Source organism: Oncorhynchus tshawytscha, linkage group LG26, assembly GCF_018296145.1.
Source record: "Oncorhynchus tshawytscha isolate Ot180627B linkage group LG26, Otsh_v2.0, whole genome shotgun sequence".
NCBI lineage: Eukaryota > Metazoa > Chordata > Actinopteri > Salmoniformes > Salmonidae > Oncorhynchus > Oncorhynchus tshawytscha.
Window position 1 is genome coordinate 16,780,343 of NC_056454.1, and position 19,944 is coordinate 16,800,286.

General features: G+C 41.5%; 1 protein-coding gene across 2 annotated transcripts; it reads left to right on the forward strand.

Annotated features, from left to right (window-relative positions):
• The first annotated feature begins 866 nt into the window (after positions 1-866).
• On the forward strand, positions 867-17,750 carry LOC112225268 (interferon alpha/beta receptor 1a). 2 transcript variants are annotated; one of them, XM_024389049.2, is made up of 8 exons: positions 867-1,070; positions 8,173-8,305; positions 8,677-8,861; positions 13,304-13,464; positions 15,099-15,252; positions 15,442-15,596; positions 16,996-17,406; positions 17,493-17,750. In XM_024389049.2, exons 1-7 carry the CDS (start codon positions 1,019-1,021, stop codon positions 17,362-17,364), a joined length of 1,209 nt encoding a protein of 402 aa, XP_024244817.1. In that variant the 5' UTR covers positions 867-1,018; the 3' UTR covers positions 17,365-17,406; positions 17,493-17,750. The 2 variants fall into 2 exon arrangements, with proteins under 2 accessions (XP_024244817.1, XP_024244816.1); XM_024389048.2 differs by having other exon boundaries at positions 16,996-17,749.
• Positions 17,751-19,944: the final 2,194 nt, after the last annotated feature.

Genomic DNA, 19,944 nt, shown 5'->3' on the forward strand with positions numbered 1-19,944 from the left:
AGCACCCAATGTCACAGAAGAGCCAAAAAGATAATCAAGGACAACAACCACCCGAGCTACTGCCTGTTCACCCCTCTATCATCCAGAAGACGAGGTCAGTACAGTTGCATCAAAGCTGGGACCGAGAGACTGAAAAACAGCTTCTATCTCAAGACCATCAGTCTGTTAAGTTAACATCACTAGGTGGCTTCCATCTGGTTACGTAACCCTGTACCTTGGAGGCTGCTGCCCCATATACATAGACTTGAAATCACTGGCAATTTTAATAAAGGAACACTAGTCACTTTAATAATGTTTACATATTTTGCTTTACTCATCTCATATGTATATACTGTATTCTATTCTACTGTATTTTAGTCTATGCCACTCTGACATTGATCATCCTAATATCATCCTAATATTTATATATTCCATATTCCAACCTGTTGCCCAGCACAAGAGACTCATTTTGGTCTTGCAGTAAGTATTGAGTAATTCCAATAACATATATTAGTATTGTGGTTAGAGCATTGGACTAGTAACCGAAAGGTTGCAAGTTCAAATCCCGAGCTGACAAGGTACAAATCTGTTGTTCTGCCCCTGATCAAGGCAGTTAACCCACTGTTCCTAGGCCATCATTGAAAATAAGAATTTGTTCTTAACTGACTTGCCTAGTTAAATAAAGGTTAAAAAAAAACATTTAAAAGTGTATTAACTTAAATATAGCCTACACAATAGCTTTCAACATACCAGTATTTGTGTGAACTTGGTGGTCGCAATGCTGTGAAACAGTTGTACTACAGTGTAAAAAAAAAGATATTCCCAAAGTTTAGCGTGTTTTTTCAATGAGACTCTTATTTTGAAGAAAACAAATCCGCCATGTGATGCCAGCATAATATCCTGCTGCTAGAAGAACGGTAATGTAGACCTAGGCAGCAATCACAACAACTGTCCGCAGCAACTGGTGAAATTAACGATTTGTGAAGGCAGCTTGAGAAAACGTACGGTTGGATTCCTTGCTAAATAATAATTATTCATCATGAACGTGGGCTTTGCTCTCGTTCTTCTCTGGTCTCTTCCAGTAACCAATGGTAAGTAGCTAGCTAATGCTAGCTCTATATTGTCGTGTCTTGCTTTCTAATATAGGTAACGTTAGCTAGCTATAGTAGCTAAATATTCAGTTTTGGTGATGGCATGTACTATTATGTAGTGGAAATCAAGACTGGTTTTAGCGCAGTTATGGACAATTTTAGCTAACCCTTTAACTAACTGTAATCTAATTATCGTAACCTTCCACGTTAATTGTGTTAACCTGCCACGAAAAGTCACTTCTAGTCAAAACCGACAAACCTGCCCTGAGAGCAGTGTAAGTATCCACTAATGTGATATAGCATTAGCTAGGCCTTTTCATTTAAAAAAAAAAAGAAAAATCAGTATACATACAAGAAGTATACAAACAGACAATGATAACGTATACTAGGGGGTACACCAAATTACAGATTATACAAAGACCTTAAAAGATGCACACATATTGATTGTTTTAACAGCTTTCTTATTAGAAGAATGTAGAATGGTCTTAATGTACTGCTCGAATAATTTTGCACGCCCAATTTTTCAGTTTGATTTGTTAAAAAAGTTTGAAATATCCAATAAATGTCGTTCCACTTCATGATTGTGTCCCACTTGTTGTTGATTCTTCACAAAAAAATACAGTTTTATATCTTTATGTTTGAAGCCTGAAATGTGGCAAAAGGTCGCAAAGTTCAAGGGGGCCGAATACTTTCGCAAGGCACTGTATGTCTATTCCTCATGAAGCCAGATTGGGTTTCTTCTATAATTGAGTCCAATATTGCCTTCATTCTTTTTGCAAATACAGAGGCTAATATTTTGTGGTCATTACAGACAGATTGGACGTCAATTATCGAGTAGAAGCAAGTCTTTCTTGGGCTTAGGGATTAATGTAATCAGACCTTGAGCCAAACTGGGAGGGAGAGCATTATTTACAATGCTTTCAGAAAAGACCTCCAACAGAAAAGGGGCCAACTGTTGAGAAAAAGTTTTGTAAAACTCAGCAGATATACCATCAGTCCCAGGAGGTGTATTCTTTTTAAGGTGTTCAATAGCATAAATTCTCTTCAACTATAATAGGGTCATCACGCTGTTCCCTCACAGCCTCCCCAATTGATTTCACATCCCCCAGAGAGTCAAAGAAAAGAGTTGAGGAAACCTCAGAATACTTAGAACTATATAAAGTCCTGTGGAAGTTGCAACTAAAGTTAGAGATTAATTTGGGATCATCTGTGATGAGATCATTAATATTTAATTATTGAATGTGTATTATTTTTAGTGGTATTTTTCTAACCTGAAAAATATGAACTCTAGCCACTTCTTCCTAGATCTGACAAAGGCTCCCTCTGCTTTCAGTTTATACATATCATCCAACTTGTTTTGTAGCTCAAACAGAACAGATTTGTTCTCCTCTGAGAGACTTTCAACAGGCTTTTGAACAATCTTTGTAATTACACCTTCTTCATCTCTCTTTGTCTTGGCAAGAATACTTCCATATTTTCCAACCTCATATTTAAAAAGCTCCCAGTTATTACTGTATGAATTGTCATTTATAGCTTTGTTCCAAAAGTGTGTAATTTAAATTGTTTATCTCCATCTTGACCAACTCATGTTTTAATATAGAGCTATTAAGCTTCCAGTAGGATGCTCTGCCAAGGCCATTATCAGAGAGAAAAGTTATGTCAATATAAATAGCTCTATGCTCAGTAAGGGGAGTGGCCAGGATGTTAACAGAAATACCCTGTTTATCAAAACATTTAGACACCAGCCAAAAATCTATGAATGATTGTCTGGAGCATGCCTCATTACTCCATGTGAAAGACTTGTCATTAGGAAACTTTACTCTCCAAATATCTACAATATCAAACCTTTCCATAAACTGCCTCAAACTTGTATTCATAGAAGTGGACTGTCCCGGGGGCCATCTATCAATTAAATTATTCAGAGAAATATTAAAATCCCCACCTACAATAAGTAAAGATTTCGGGAACTTGGTTAGCCAATGGAGAATACGCTTTTCTAAAGATTCAAGTAAGTGATCATTTTCAAGTTTGGAATTGAAACCATAATTGTTGGTAATGATGATGTTGTTACAGTTGATAACAAGACAAAGAAAGTGACCAAAAGGGTCACAGTCGGAGTGCAAAATACTTCCATTGAAATGATTCTTTAGAGTGATAACTCCAGCAGAGAGTTCAGAGCTATGAGAGAGCCATACATCATTACCCCACTGAGATCTCCAGAAGTTGACGTCGGTAGCAACTGAATGAGACGCTTGAAAAAAAACAATCTGTTTTAAGCTGTTCGGCAAATAAAATGTTTTGCCCTTGACGTTATTTCTTAACTCCCTAGCATTGAGTGACACAATAGACAACGACAAAGTGGAATATAGAACAAAGTACTATGAGCTAAACAACAATCGAAAAAGATTGAAAAGAAACCCGCATTGTATACCATATAGATATAAATGATTGAGTGTGAATAGCTGTTCTTGTCTATTGATGTTCTGTATTATATTTTGTGTGGACCCCAATGAGAGTAGCTGCTGCTTTTGCAACAGCCAATGGGGATCCTAATAAATTGCCAATCTAGCTGGGCCCCAAGCTCTTTAGTGGTGTTCCTGGTTGACCTCTTCTCCACCGCAGCACAGGACCACTGGCACCCAGGGGTCAGTTTGGCATGCTGTACTAACCATTCTTTCATTTTGGTAGAAAACAATTAAGGCATCTATCAGGCTATAGTTATATTCAAGAATAACTGCATATACTTGAAATAAACAATAGCCTTAAAAATAACATGGATTAGCATGTACCTCCTCTGCCTCCTGCACAGTCTCCTCTAGGATAAACATTTTCAGGGAAGATGTCTAGTTAAGACATCCTAGTTAAGACAACTGAACCCAAATGTATATCAGTTGGAATTAACAAACTTCCTGTCTTGTATGCTTTGTCAAGACACAAACACACAGCAAATACAGGGACATTTACTTTTCAGCAAACATTAACTTTGGGGCTGCAGGTAGCCTAGTGGTTAGAGCGTTTGGGCCATCGAATCCCCAAGCTGACAAGGTAAAAATCTGTCGTTCTGCCCCTGAACAAGGCAGTTAACCCACTGTTCACTGGTAGGCCGTCATTGTAAATATTAATTTGTTCTTAACTTCTTGTGACTCCCCATCCCAGATCCGGGCGCGTAATAATCGCCTGACAACAATTAGCATAAAGCAACGGATATAAATATCCCTAGAAAATATTCCTATTCATGAAAACCACAAATGAAATATATTGAGACACAGCTTAGCCTTTTGTTAATCACCCTGTCATCTCAGATTTTCAAAATATGCTTTACAGCCAAAGCTAGACAAGCATTTGTGTAAGTTTATCGATAGCCTAGCATAGCATTATGCCTTGCTATAATGCTATGCAGGCAACCTTGTCACAAATCAGAAAAGCAATCAAATTAAATTGTTTACCTTTGATGAACTTCGGATGTTTTCACTCACGAGACTCCCAGGTAGATAGCCAAAGTTCATTTTTTTCCCAAAAGATAATTTTTGTAGGCGAAATAGCTCCGTTCTTCACGTTTGGCTGAGAAATCGCCCGGAAATTGCAGTCACAAAAACGGCGAACAATATTCCAAATGAGCCCCTAGAGTCGCAACTGACTTGCCTAGTTAAATAAAATAAAAAAAGCTGTGTCAACTTCAGTCTAGTTAAGAGGTGGAGCTAACGTTACAAAAACAAATCTGTCAACAAAATGTATTCCAGTACTTGACTATCTGAGGTGGAAGCTAGCTACAGTAACTACCTAATAACAGGGGTACACGGAGAAACTGTTGTAGTTGAGTTGCTTACTGATGTTATTTGCTGGAGGTGTTACACAATTAGCTAGTTACCTTGAACTAGAGTTGCAACAAAGTTGTTCAGTGTCTAACGCTAGACTAGTCAACAACAGTCATGACCGGTTAACGTTACCCCATTGCATTGACTCGCGTTGCCTCCTCAGTTCAGTCGTTTTTGAGATGTTGATGATGGTCGGTCGGTAACCACTATACCATAACCCTCAATGTCAAATGGAGGCGCAAGAAGAGGGCTTCAACATAGGCCTATGACTCCTTTCCATTCGGAAACTCCCGGTTGACGCATTGAAAGTGCCCTTCATCGCGAAGTCTGCCTCCGCGAAGTGCTGTCTGCAGATCCTGCTAGCTCAAACTAAAGGATGTGGAGCCACTTCTTCGAAAGTTGTGCGTCCTTGGGATTCCAATGGATTTTTTTGAACCAAATCATACAGCCTGGCGCTATACAGTTCGTGTTTGAATTACTACTTGTTGCCATTTTCATTGTCCACACTTGACTCCACTCTCTTCGATTCACTCTCTGCGCAAAAACTCAGTACCACAGACAATTTGCTGATTCCTGCCAGTGGCGCACTGGCATCAGTCGTTACTATGGCAATTTAAAATGTTGCTGACCATGCCTCCAAATAAACCTTGTGTGCGATCAAAATACAAAATATAGATGTTGTTAAATACACATGTATTCAATCCACTAATACTAAACATCTCTTTGCTTAGCTTTACTTCCAAAAGTGTTTCCCTTTTTAAGCCCTGAAGTTTACACTTATACAGTAATAGCCTAAAATAATTAAAGTAAAACCTCAATGTAGCCTAAATTGCACAATGATCCGTTTCTTTTAAAGGTATTATTTATCTTTATTTTACAATGTAATAACCCTGAACCCGTCCATCATGTGGTTATCCGCAGAGGCTGCGGGTTATGGGTCAACCCGCATATCACTAGTGTGTGTGCCTGCCACCATCAGGAGGTTGGGGTAATTGTGTTCATCTCGATCAAGGCCCTCCCAATCTAGAAAGAGGGCTAGACATTCTGAGTCGCAACTGAGAAAGAGAGTGGAAAAAGAGCGAGACGTACAGATTTAGTCATGGGGAAATATTATGTACCTTTTTAAATCGCAGCCCCATGGGTGCACTGAAGTTTAGCAGGCCCGCACGCGCACACACACACACACAGCTGTTAAGGGAACCATTCTCTACTCTACATTTTTATTTATTTATTCCAGCCCATATGATAGTTCCTGTTGTGGTATTGCAAGTTCTGAGTCACGTGGCAGGCTGAAACCTCTTTTGTCTAGGATTAGCTCTACAGGGTTTTTCCTATTCAAAATGTCTGTGTACAATTGGTATAAAAGCACTTGCTAGCTAGTGAGGTCAATGTCATCGTGGCTAGCCTATTCTTTTTTTCACCACTGATGTTTTTGCTTCTTTGGTCTAGAGTTATTTGTGTAGATTGCTGAGTTTTAACATTTTTAAATCCATTTTACAATAAGGCTATAACGTAACAAAATATGTAAAAGTCAAGGGGTCTGAATACTTGGAAGGCACTGTATGTTCTCAATTTAAAATGATACCAGTAGATAATGTATATGCGGCTAACCCATAAAGCAGAAAGATTTCCTACATTATTTTTGTGACATGAAATTGTTTAGTGCAAATTAAACCCGTGTATTCTAGGTACAGTAATGTTAATCAAAATAAGTAGCTGGCAATTATTAGGCTAATAAAAGATGTCAAAAAGGAAAATAGGTTTGGGGAGCGTTGTAATTCTACCTTTTTATTTGTGTGAACATGATTTTACAATACAGAGACAACCAAGAAGGTCAATGTCATGGAGGATTGCAGACATTGTTGGTGATGGGTGAAAAGAGATCTGCACAACCAATGTTTGCAAGTCAAAGCCACTATTGCCTTTACCCAAAGTACCCATTCATGTGCATTTTAGCCCTATGTGTTTTACAGGAAGTGAGCTATACTCATAAATGTCATGAAACAGCCATAATATGAGAATCATAAGGGCAATAAACTGTTCCTTTTCTCTTAATGACCTCGACCCCGCTCCTCACTAATCCACAGCTCTCTACCCATATCAGTGCCTGCCAACGTGATCGTCTTCCCTGCACTCAGCACATTCCAAGCTTCATTTTTATTTTATTTTATCTTTATTTAACTAGGCAAGTCAGTTATGAACAAATTATTATTTTCAATGATGTCTTTTTCTCATCGCGCACCAGCGACTCCTGTGGCGGGCCGGGCGCAGTGCGCGCTAACCAAGGTTGCCAGGTGCACGGTGTTTCCTCCAACACATTGGTGCGGCTGGCTTCCGGGTTGGATGCGCGCTGTGTTAAGAAGCAGTGCGGCTAGGTTGGGTTGTGTATCGGAGGACGCATGACTTTCAACCTTCGTCTCTCCCGAGCCCGTACGGGAGTTGTAGCGATGAGACAAGATAGTAGCTACTACAACAATTGGACACCACGAAATTGGGGAGAAAAAGGGGTAAAAATTTAAAATAAATAAAAATAAAGATCTTTGTCGGAATGCACACCCAGGACTCCCACTTCCACAAATGTTAGTTTTGTTCGATTACGTCTATATTTATGTCTAAATACCTTCGTTTTGTTCACGCTTTTAGTTCACTGTTCCAAAGGCACAATGCGCGAGCGCAAAATCCAGACGAAAAGTCAAGAGTTCCATTAGTTTGTAGAAACATGTCAAATGATGTTTACAATCAATCTTTAGGGTATTTTTATAATAAATCTTCAATAATATTCCAACCGGACAATAGCGTATTCATTACAGAGGAAAAAGAAGGAATGGCGCGCCTGTGTGACTGCGCAGTAAACAACTGATTGGCCTCAGCCTAGTCCACATGTTGAAACAGCTCTTATTCGACCCCCTTCCACAATAGAAGCCCCAAACTATTTTCTAAAGGATGTTGACATCTGCTGGAAGCCTTGGGAAGTCCAATCTGGCCCCATAGACACAGCATATTGGATAGGCAATCACTTAAATGAAACTACAAACCTCAGATTTCCTACTTCCTGGTTGGATTTGTCTCAGGTTTTCGCCTGCCATATGAGTTCTGTTGTACTCACAGACATCATTCAAACAGTTTTAGAAACTTCAGAGTGTTTTCTATCCAATAATATGCATATATTAGCATCTGGAACAGAGTAGCAGGCAGTTGACTCTGTGCACCTTATTCAACCCAGCTACTCAATACTGCCCCCCTGTCACCAAGAAGTTAATAAACCTGTCTTCCTTTGTGTGTTTCAGTGCTTGCAGAGCTGCCTGTACCTCAGAACCTGACTCTGCTCACCCTGAACACAGAGTACCTACTAACATGGGACTGGGACCGGGACCAGATGACCACAGGCAACACTGTTACCTTCACTGCAGAGTACATGGGGTAAATCACCACACACACAGTATCACACTCTTGGACACATCCTCCACCCCTCCCCATGTCACATTATATTATATCTTGCATGCTACAGTACAACCAAACTGTGGCTGGTCTAATTCTTCTTGCGCTACATACAATATGAGTTTCATGATCTGGTATTTGGCCAAGACTGCGTCTCATCAGTAGCAGATAGCCTAGTAGTTGAGCACATTGGGCCAGTAACCAAAAGGTTGCTGGTTCAAATCCCAGAGTCGACTAGGTGAAAAATCTGTCTGTGCCCTTGAGCTAGGCGGTTAACCCTAATTACTCTTATCCAGAGCGATGTCTGCTAAAGGACTAAAATGTAAATCAGTGACCCTCTCTCTCCCCAATAGGAAGTATAAGATGCAGAGGAAGAAGAAGAACTGGAGCCGTGTGTGTGAGAGGACCATACATACCCACTGTAACTTCACAGGCTCTGATCTGCACTACCTGGGCATGTATGTGCTCAGGGTCCGAGCCAGTGCAGACGGACTGAACTCAGACTGGGTCCTTAAAGACTTCTGCCCCGATAAAGACGGTGAGAGAGAGGAAATGGGGAAGACTGACTTTGGCACCGATTTAAAAACACAAACTAAAGAGAGATAAAATGTGAGAACATAACAAAATAATAAACACAGTTGCAAAGAGGCAGTCACATATCTAAGCACAACCACACACCAACATACATTATCAGTCAAAAGTTTGGACACCTACTCATTCTAGGGTTTTTCTTTTTACTATTTTGTACATTGTAGAATAATAGTGGACATCAAAACTATGAAAAAACATATGGTATCATGTAGTAACCAAAAAAGTGTTAAAATCTAAATATATTTGATATTCTTCAAAGTAGCCACCCTTTGCCTTGATGACAGCCCTGCACACTCTTGGCATTCTCTCAACCAGCTTCATCTGGAATGATTTTCCAACAATCTTGAAGGAGTTCCCACATACACTACCATTCAAAAGTTTGGGGTCCTTGTTTTTGAAAGAAAAGCAACATTTGTTGTCCATTAAAATAACATAAAATTGATCAGAAATACAGTGTAGACATTACATTTTTTGAATGACTTTTGAAGCTGGAAACAGCTGATTTTTAATGGAATATCTACATAGGCATACAGAGGCCCATTATCGGCAACCATCACTCCTGTGTTCCAATGGCACGTTGTGTTAGCTAATCCAAGTTTATCATTTCAAAAGGCTAACTGATCATTAGAAAACCATTTTTCAATTGTTAGCAAAGCTGAAAACTGTTCTGATTTAAAGAAGCAATAAAACTGTCCTTTAGACTAGTTGAGTATCTGGAGCATCAGCATTTGTGGATTTGATTTACAGGCTCAAAGTGGCCAGAAACAAATAACTTTCTTCTGAAACTCGTCAGTCTATTCTTGTTCTGAGAAATGAAGGCTATTCCATGCGAGAAATTTTCAAGAAACTGTAGATCCCGTGCAATGCTGTGTACTACTCCCTTCACAGAACAGTGCAAACTGACACTAACCAGAATAGAAAGAGGGGTGGGAGGCCATGGTGCACAACTGAGCAAGAGGACAAGTACATTAGTGTCTAGTTTGAGAAACAGACCCCTCACAAGTCCTTAAAACTGGCGATTACAGAGTACAAAGGGAATTCCAGCCACGAGCTGCCCAGTGACGTGAGCCTACCAGATGAGCTAAATGCCTTTCATGCTCGCTACGAGGCAAGCAACACTGAAGCATGCTCTCGGTAGCCGATGTGCAAGACCTTTAAGCAGGTCAACATTCACAAAGCCACGGGCCGGACGGATTACCAGGACGTGTACTCAAATCATGTGCGGACCAACTTGCAAGTGTCTTCACTGACATTTTCAACCTCTCCCTGACTGAGTCTGTAATACCTACATGTTTCAAGCAGACCGCCATAGTCCCTGTGCCCAAGGAAGCGAAGGTAACCTGCCTAGAATGATTACCGCCCCGTAGCACTCACGTCAGTAGCCATGAAGTGCTTTGAAAGACTGGTAATGGCTCACATCAGCAGCAGCATCCCGGATACACTAGACCAGGTATTCTCAAACTGGGGTACGCGAAATGCCGTCGGGAGTACGCCAAATAAAACTGATTCACGTTTAAAAAATAGTGTATAGATTTTTTTTTTTTCTTCATTATTCACATTTTCAAACAGTCCATTTATAGTTTCCAACGGGGCTATACATTTGGGTTAAGTTTTTTTTTTTTCCTCGCCTGAGTAGGCTCATTTCACTGCCAAAAATAAAATTAAACCATCTAGTGTTCAGCGAAATAACAACAATGTCAAATAAGGGTAGCCTAGTCAAATAATTAACATCCAATCACATTAACCGTTACTCTCTCGCGGAAATTCCACTAACGGTCCATATGTAGCCAAACTTAGCTGCTGTTCATGTTGATATCTGTACTTGTGGTGCAAAAGCCATGACAGGGAGACGTAGTGGAGTGGTAACACCCATGCAAGCAGTTGGTCCCGACGCCACTTGGGTACACTGCATCATCCACCGAGAGGTTCTTGCTGCCAAGGGAATGCCTGACAACTTGAAAGATGTTTTGGACACTACAGTGGAAAATGGTTAACTTTGTTACAGCAAGGTTCCTGAACTATTTTCTGCACTATGCAATGATATGGGCAGCGACCATGTAACGCTTTTACAACATACAGAAGTGCTCTGGTTATCAAGGGGCAAAGTATTGAGACACTTTTTTTAATTGAGAGACGAGCTTAAAGTTTTATTTGCTGACCATAATTTCCACTTGGCTGGCCGCTTGCATGAGTTTCTGACACGACTGGCCTATCTGGGTGATGTTTTTTCTCGTCTGAATGATCTGAATCTAGGATTACTGTGACTCTCCGCAACTTTATTCAATGTGCGGGACAAAATTGAGCCTATGATTAAGAAGTTGGAGCTCTTCTCTGTTTGCATTAACAAGGACAACACACAGGTCTTTCCATCATTATATGATTTTTTTTTTTGTGGTCAAATGAACTCAAGCTTACGGACAATGTCAAATGTGATATAGCGAAGCACCTGAGTGAGTTTGTTGCACAATTACGCAGGTACTTTCCCGAAACAGATGACTGTGTGGAAAATGATTTAAAACAATACAACTCAACATTGCAGAGTTATGTGCATCCTTTCAAGCATACCCTTCTCATTAACATGTGGTGAGTTATTCACAATTTTCAATGAACAAATAAGGTTTTATATGTAAGATGGTTAAATAAAGAGCAAAATTATTGATTATTATGTGCCCTGGTCCTATAAGAGCTCTTTGTCCCACGAGCCAGGTTGTGACACAAATTCTCACTCATTCTTATGTTTAATAAATGTATCGTATAGTGTGTGTGGGAGGCTTACAATAATGGCAAAAAAACATTTGAGAGTGCGCTGACCCTGGTGCTAGAGGAGGTTGAATATTTGAAGGGGTACAGGACTATAAAAAGTTTGGAAACCGCTGCCCTAGACCAACTCCAATTCGCATACCGCCCCAACAGAACCACAGAGGACGCAATGTCAATCGCACTCTACAATGCCCTTTCTCACCTGGACAAAAGGAACACCTATGTGAGAATGACTACAGCTCAGCGTTCAACACCATAGTGCCCACAAAGCTCATCACTAAGCTAAGGATCCTGGAACTAAACACCTACCTCTGCAACTGGACTTCCTGACGGGCCACCCCCAGGTGGTAAGGGTAGGCAACAACACATCTGCCACGCTGATCCTCAACACTGGGGACTCTCAGGGGTGCGTGCTTAGTCCCCTCCTGTACTCCGTTCACCCACGACTCCCCACACCACCATTACGTTTGCTGACGACACTACAGTGGTAGGTCTGATTACCGATAATGATGAGGGCCTATAGGGAGGAGGTCAGAGACCTGGCAGTGTGGTGCCAGGATAACAACCTCTCCCTCAATGTGAGCAAGACAAAGGAGCTGATCGTCAACTACAAGAAAAAGCGGGCCGAACAGGCCCCTATTAACATCGACAGGGCTGTAGTGGAGCGGGTCGAGAGTTTCAAGTTCCTTGGAGTCTACATCAGCAACATGTTGATTGTGGTCCAAAAACACCAAGACAATCGTGAAGAGGGCACGACAACAACTTTTCCCCCTTAGGAGACTGAAAAGATTTGGCTTGGGTCCGCAGATCCTCAAAGTTCTACAGCTGCACCATCGAGAGCATCCTGACTGGTTGCATCACCACCTGGTATGGCAACTGTTCGGCATCTGACCGTAAGGCGCTACAGAAGGTAGTACATATGGCCCAGTACGTCACTGGGGCCGAGCTTCCTGCCATCCAGGACCTATATACTAGGCAGTGTCAGAGGAAAGCCCCAAAATTGTCAGACTCCAGTCACCCAAGTCATAGACAGTTTTCTCTGCTACAACACGGCAAGCGGTACTGGAGCCTGGACTAATTAACAGCTTCTACCTCCAAGCCATAAGACTGCTGAACAATTAATCAAATGGCCACCCGGACTATTTACACCCCCCACCACCATTTTGTTTTTTACACTATTGCTACTCGCTGTTTAATCTATGCATAGTCACTTTACCCCTACCTACATGTACAAATTACCTCTACTAATCTGTATCCCCGCTCATTGACTTGGTACTGGTACCCTCTGTGTATAGCCTCGTTATTTTGTTACTTTTTTATAATTTTTTACTTTAGTTTATTTGGTAAATATTTTCTTAACCAACAATGCAGTTCAAGAAAGAGTTAAGGGCTTGTAAGTAAGCGTTTCACAGTAAGGTTGTATTCGGCGCATGTGACAGTTTGATTTGAATGAGTAGGTGTGTCCAAACTTTTGACTGGTACTGTACGTAGACACCCTAACACACAACTAGCACAGGAAGATCGCTATCGATCACCAATAATCGTTCTCTGGAGTTGGCTAGGCTGGATTCTGACATGATGATTACTGAAAGTTTATTTACGCTTATTTTTCTGTTCTTCCCCGTCTAGCTGCTTTGGGCCCACCATCCAGGGTTGAGCTGGCTCCTGTGGGGAACCTGCTGGACGTGACCATCTCTGACCCCCTGACCAGCACCCAGGGCTCCATGAAGGAACACGTCCTCTCCCTGTACTACCACATCCTGTACTGGAGCCTGTCTGATGACCCTCGGGTACTGTCTTTTCTTACTAGCACTGACTTTTCTGATAGCTACTTTATTGTTGGAAAATGTACTGTTGTTGATATGTGGTGGCTCACCTAGCTACCTTAAAACGGATGCACTAAGTAACTACTAAATGACAAAAATGTGAATGTTACTTTTTTTGGTTTCTAGCTGAAACTAGGACAGATTCATTATTTTTTTGGAATAACTAGAAATCCTCAGTTTTTAAAATACCTTTGTTTCTCCAGCTCACACTTCCCTTTTCTATGTTTTGTTAAGGCACCTGGGCCTCCCCTCAGTAACCCTGTGACTGCTATAAAACCCCACACACCAGAAGCCACAACATGTAACACTCTAAACCGCAACCTTAAAAAGAACACACCTCTGTTCCTACTCTGGTTTTCTATGCAGGGTTTCTATGTAGGTTTTCTATGTAACGCAACACAATAATAGACCTTTCAGACTTATGGAATGTGGCGCCTTGAAAGCGCTACGGCATGTGTGTTTGTCTGAAAGGGTACACTACGGCTTTTTAAATGCAGCAACTAAAATTGCACGTGAACAAAAATGCAACGAGGCATAAGAAAAGTTATTTTGAAGTTCATAAAATATGACATACCAATACATTTTGTAGGGGGGAAAAAACTACATTTCTACCCTACCATAAAAACAACAGCACAAAACATTCTATGCTGGAGCAGAATTCTGTCTGAAAAGGTACATCAGGTTATCAATTGTTGCTATCGACCTGTTACTGTAGTGGCATCCTATGTAAGGGACTGTGCACTTGAGGTATGTGGCCACTTGGAAACACCAGTTAGACCTCTCACTCAAACCCTTGTAATTTGTTAGTCTTATGTTGCACCTACCTCACATTTTCCAGGAATATTGGCCCAACGTGGTCCGGGTTTGGCCGGGGGGGCTTTACTTGGCTCCTTGATGCTATAGCGACTCCTTGTGGCAGGCTGGGCACTTGCAGGCTGACTTCAGTCGTCAGTTGAACGGTGTGTCCTCCGACACATTGGTGCAGTGGGTGTTTAGAAGCTCGGTTTGGCGGGTCATGTTTCGGAGGACGCATGACTCAACCTTCGCCTCTCCCGAGCCTGTTGGGAAGTTGCAGCGATGAAACAAGATCGTAATTGGATGAGTTGTGTACTCATGGTTATGCGTATACTTTTCATATTTCTTCTGTATGATTTCAATTTAGCCCTATCCATATAGGGCAATCCCCACGAGTGCGAAGGGTTGAATATTTAAAAAAGTGTATTTATTCTAAAAAGTAAAGCCAACATGTTTCAGGGTTTTTATTCTGTTCGATATCAGACAGGGCATTCAAATGCGCATCAGATTGAATGCAAAGCTCTTATTACGTATTCTCTGTAACTCCCCCAGGGCTTCAACATCAATTGTATCTGCTCTTCTGCAGCCATTCCACTTACTTGATTTAATCTAGTACTAGCATAGATGGTTCATGTGAAGAAGGGCTTGGTGATTAGTTCACCAGTGGAATCAACTGTGCTAGTACTGCATTACATCAAGTAAGTGGAATGGCTGGAGGTACTCCAGAGAGGTTTGGGAAACACAGCCCTATCTTATTTCACTCTGCAAAAACCTATTTTAACATGTTTTTATTGTTTGAACAGGGTCTAAAGCCTAATGTGGTGAACTCTAACAACAACCTGGTGACGCTGCCTGAGCTGGAGGCCTGGACGTGGTACTGTGTCATGGTTCAGTCTCGCTACGACTACTACAACAAGACAAGCGGCTACACGGCACCCCAGTGTATGCAGACAGAAGGTAAAGACTTTGAGATTGGTTTTGAAATAGCATGACGTGTTTGTGTGTGTAACCTACCTGTATCCGTGTGAGTAAGTATACTGTATGAGTGTATTTTTTTGTATATATTTTTTTTTTTACAGGAGTATTTACGCATTAATGAGGGCACTGTAATCTGAAGGACACTTGTGTGATTGTCTTCATCAACAGGTGACACTCAGTGGAGGCAGATCTTCCTGTACTTCCTGGTCTCCCTGGTAGTATGTTTCCTGCTGGTGCTGCTGCCCTACACCTTCTTTAGGTTCTACAGAGTCCTCAAACACACCTTCTACCCCACCATCCAGCTGCCTGCATACATCCAGGAGGTAGGCTGTACATGGGCTAACAAGCACACACATCCTGTCAAATTTTATTTGTTACATGCGCCGAATACCGGTGTAGACCTTACCGTGAAATGCTTACTTACAAGCCCTTAACTTCTTATGGTATAGGGGAAGCTTGCGTCCCACTTGGCCAAAAACCAGGGAAAATGCAGCACGGCAAATTCAAATAAATTGATATAAAAATCGAACATTCATTAAATCACACATGTAAGATACTCAATTAAAGCTACACTCGTTGTGAATCCAGCCAACATGTCAGATTTCTAAAAGGCTTTTCGGCGAAAGCAAAAGAAGCTATTATCTGTTGATAGCACAACAGTAAACAAGGAGGGTAGCATTTTTCAACCCTGCAGGCGCTACACAAAACGCAGAAATAAAATATAAAACATGCCTTAGCTTTGACGAGTTTCTTTTGTTGGCACTCCAATATGTCCCGTAAACATCACAATTGGTCCTTTTGTTTGATTAATTCCGTCCATATATATCCAAAATGTCAATTTATTTGGGGCATTTGATCCAGAAAAAAACGGCTTCCAAAATGCACAATGTCACTACAAAATATTTCAAAAGTTGTCTATAAACTTTGCCAAAATATTTCAAACTACTTTTGCAATACACCTTTAGGTATTTTTAAACGTTAATAATCGATCAAATTGAAGACGAGTCTCACGCTACTTTTCAAGTCTTGGCCAAATCTCAACAGCGTTACCCTTTTCCAGGATGGCCCTACTTCTTCATTGCACAAATTAATAACCTCAACCAACAAGTTCCTAAGAAATATCGTTTGCCAATGAGAACTCAGTGAACAGACAGACCTAAAAAAAAAAGAAGGAATTCTCTGGGTTTTGCCTGCTACATAAGTTCTATTATACTCACAGACATGATTCAAACAGTTTTAGAAACTTCAGAGTGTTTTCTATCCAAATCTAATAATAATATGCATGTCTTATATTCTTGGCATGAGTAGCAGGAAGTTGAAATTGGGCACGCTATTTATCCAAAAGTGAAAATGCTGCCTCCTATACCTTAAGAAGTTAACCAAAAATGCAGTTAAGAAAATAGAGTAAAACAAAATTGACTAAATAAACAAAAGTTTAAAAAGTAACACCACAACGAAGCTATATACAGGGGGTACCGAGTCAATGTGCGGGGATACAGGTTAGTCAAGGTAAATTGTACATGTAGGTAGGGGTAAAGTGACTATGTATGTATGTATATGACTATGTATGTATAATAAACAGAGAGTAGCAGCAGGCCTCACAGTGGCTAGCATGTAAACAACAGTAATATCTAGGTATCTGTGGGTGGGTGTGTGTCTCGGGGGTGTTGGGATAAATTGAGTAATCGTATGCTGCTCCCTCTTCTCCCCCCCCACCACCAGTACCTCTGTGACTCCTCCCTCGGCTCTGAAATGCCCATTCTCCTCACTCCTGAGTCGGAGCTGTGCTGTGATAATCTGAGCGTGTATGCCGAGGTGGTGCTGCTGGAGATCCACATAGCTCCTCCCTTCACAGCTCCCTCCTCAGGGCTGCAGCATGACAGCAGCAGGCATAGCCGCCAGGGCAGTGAAGGCAGCGGAGACTCTGGGGTCTACTCCACAGAGGGAGGCTCCGGCCAGCAGGGTTCTAGTGGTGGGGGTGAGCCAATCAGGAGAGACAAGGAAGTGGAGAAGGTCAAGCTGGAGGAGATGGGGGAAGAGCCTGGAGACGAAGGAGTTCCGGATGAGGGAGTTGTGGATGTGTGCATCTGAGGAGAGATGGAGAGAGCGAGAGGAGCACTGGGTGGAAAGACTGTAGGTGATGGTTGAAGAATTGTAATAGGGAAAGGAGGAGGGTCATACAGAATGTTCTCTGAAGTCTGTCTTTCTACCCCTCAAAGGACACTTTGAAGTTGATGACATCTCGCTTAAAAGACATCACACAGATTAAAAGACATCTCAAAAGTAAGGGTGTAACGGTAAACGTATTCATACCGACTCGTTCGGTATGGGGGACCTCTGTTCAGTCTGCACTGTGAACCCAGATTAAAACAAACAATTTTACTGTACCAGTCAAACGTTTGGCCACCCACTCATTCCAGGATTTTTCTTTATTCTTACTATTTTCTAAATTGTATAATAATACTGAAGACATCCAAACTATGAAATAACATACATGGGATCATTAGTATCCAAAAATGTGTTAAACAAATCGAAGTATATATTTTAGATTCTTCAAAGTAGCCACTCTTTGCCTTGATGACATCTTTGCACACTCTTGGCATCCCTCTCAACCAGATTCATGAGGTAGTCACCTGGAATGCATTTCAATTAACAGGTGTGTCCTGTTAAAAGTGAATTTGTGGAATTCCTTTCCTTCTTAATGTGTTTGAGCCAATCAGTTGTGTTGTGACATGGTAAGGGAAGATAGCCCTATTTGGTAAAAGACCAAGTCCATATTATGGCAAGAACAGCTCAAATAAGCGAAGACAAACGACAGTCCATCATTACTAAGACATGAAGGTCAGTCAATCCGGAAAATGGAAAGAACTTTGAAAGTTTCTTCAAGTGAAGTCGCAAAAACCATCAAGCGCTATGATGAAACCGGCTCTTATGAGGACCGCCACAGGAAAGGAAGACCCAGCGTTACCTCTGCTGCAGAGGATAAGTTCATTAGAGTTAGCAGACTCAGACATTGCTACCCAAATAAATGCTTCAGAGTTCAAGTAACTGAGACATCTCAACATCAACTGTTCAGAGGAGACTGCGTGAATCAGGCCTTCGTGGTTGAATTGCTGCAAAGAAACCACTACTGAAGGACACCATTAAGAAAACTTGCTTGGGCCAAGAAACACGAGCATTGCACATTAAACCGGTGGAAATCTGTCCTTTGGTCTGATGAGTCCAAATTTGAAATTAGGTCAATGGATGATCGCATGTGTAGTTCCCACCGTAAAGCATGGAGGTGTGATGGTGTGGGGGTGCTTTGCTGGTCACACTGATTTATTTAGAAATCAAGGCACACTTAACCAGAATGGCTACCACAGAATTCTGCAGTGATACGCCATCCCATCGGTTTGCACTTAGTGGGACTATCATTCATTTTTTAACATGACAATGACCCAGAACAAATCAAAATCAAAATCAAATCAAATCAAATTTTATTTGTCACATACACATGGTTAGCAGATGTTAATGCGAGTGTAGCGAAATGCTTGTGCTTCTAGTTCCGACAATGCAGTAATAACGAGCAAGTAATCTAACTAACAATTCAAAAAAAAAACTACTGTCTTATACACAGTGTAAGGGGATAAAGAATATGTACATAAGGATATATGAATGAGTGATGGTACAGAGCAGCATAGGCAAGATACAGTAGATGATATCGAGTACAGTATATACATATGAGATAAGTATGTAAACCAAGTGGCATAGTTAAAGTGGCTAGTGATACATGTATTACATAAGGATGCAGTCGATGATATAGAGTACAGTATCAACGTATGCATATGAGATGAACAATGTAGGGTAAGTAACATTATATAAGGTAGCATTGTTTAAAGTGGCTAGTGATATATTTACATAATTTCCCATCAATTCCCATGATTAAAGTGGCTGGAGTAGAGTCAGTGTCATTGACAGTGTGTTGGCAGTAGCCACTCAATGTTAGTGGTGGCTGTTTAACAGTCTGATGGCCTTGAGATAGAAGCTGTTTTTCAGTCTCTCGGTCCCAGCTTTGATGCACCTGTACTGACCTCGCCTTCTGGATGACAGCGGGGTGAACAGGCAGTGGCTCGGTGGTTGATGTCCTTGATGATCTTTATGGCCTTCCTGTAGCATCGGGTGGTGTAGGTGTCCTGGAGGGCAGGTAGTTTGCCCCCGGTGATGCGTTGTGCAGACCTCACTACCCTCTGGAGAGCCTTACGGTTGAGGGCGGTGCAGTTGCCATACCAGGCGGTGATACAGCCCGCCAGGATGCTCTCGATTGTGCATCTGTAGAAGTTTGTGAGTGCTTTTGGTGAATTTCTTCAGCCTCCTGAGGTTGAAAGGCGCTGCTGCGCCTTCCTCACGATGCTGTCTGTGTGAGTGGACCAATTCAGTTTGTCTGTGATGTGTATGCCGAGGAACTTAAAACTTGCTACCCTCTCCACTACTGTTCCATCGATGTGGATGGGGGGTGTTCCCTCTGCTGTTTCCTGAAGTCCACAATCATCTCCTTAGTTTTGTTGACGTTGAGTGTGAGGTTATTTTCCTGACACCACACTCCGAGGGCCCTCACCTCCCCTGTAGGCCGTCTCGTCGTTGTTGGTAATCAAGCCTACCACTGTTGTGTCGTCCGCAAACTTGATGATT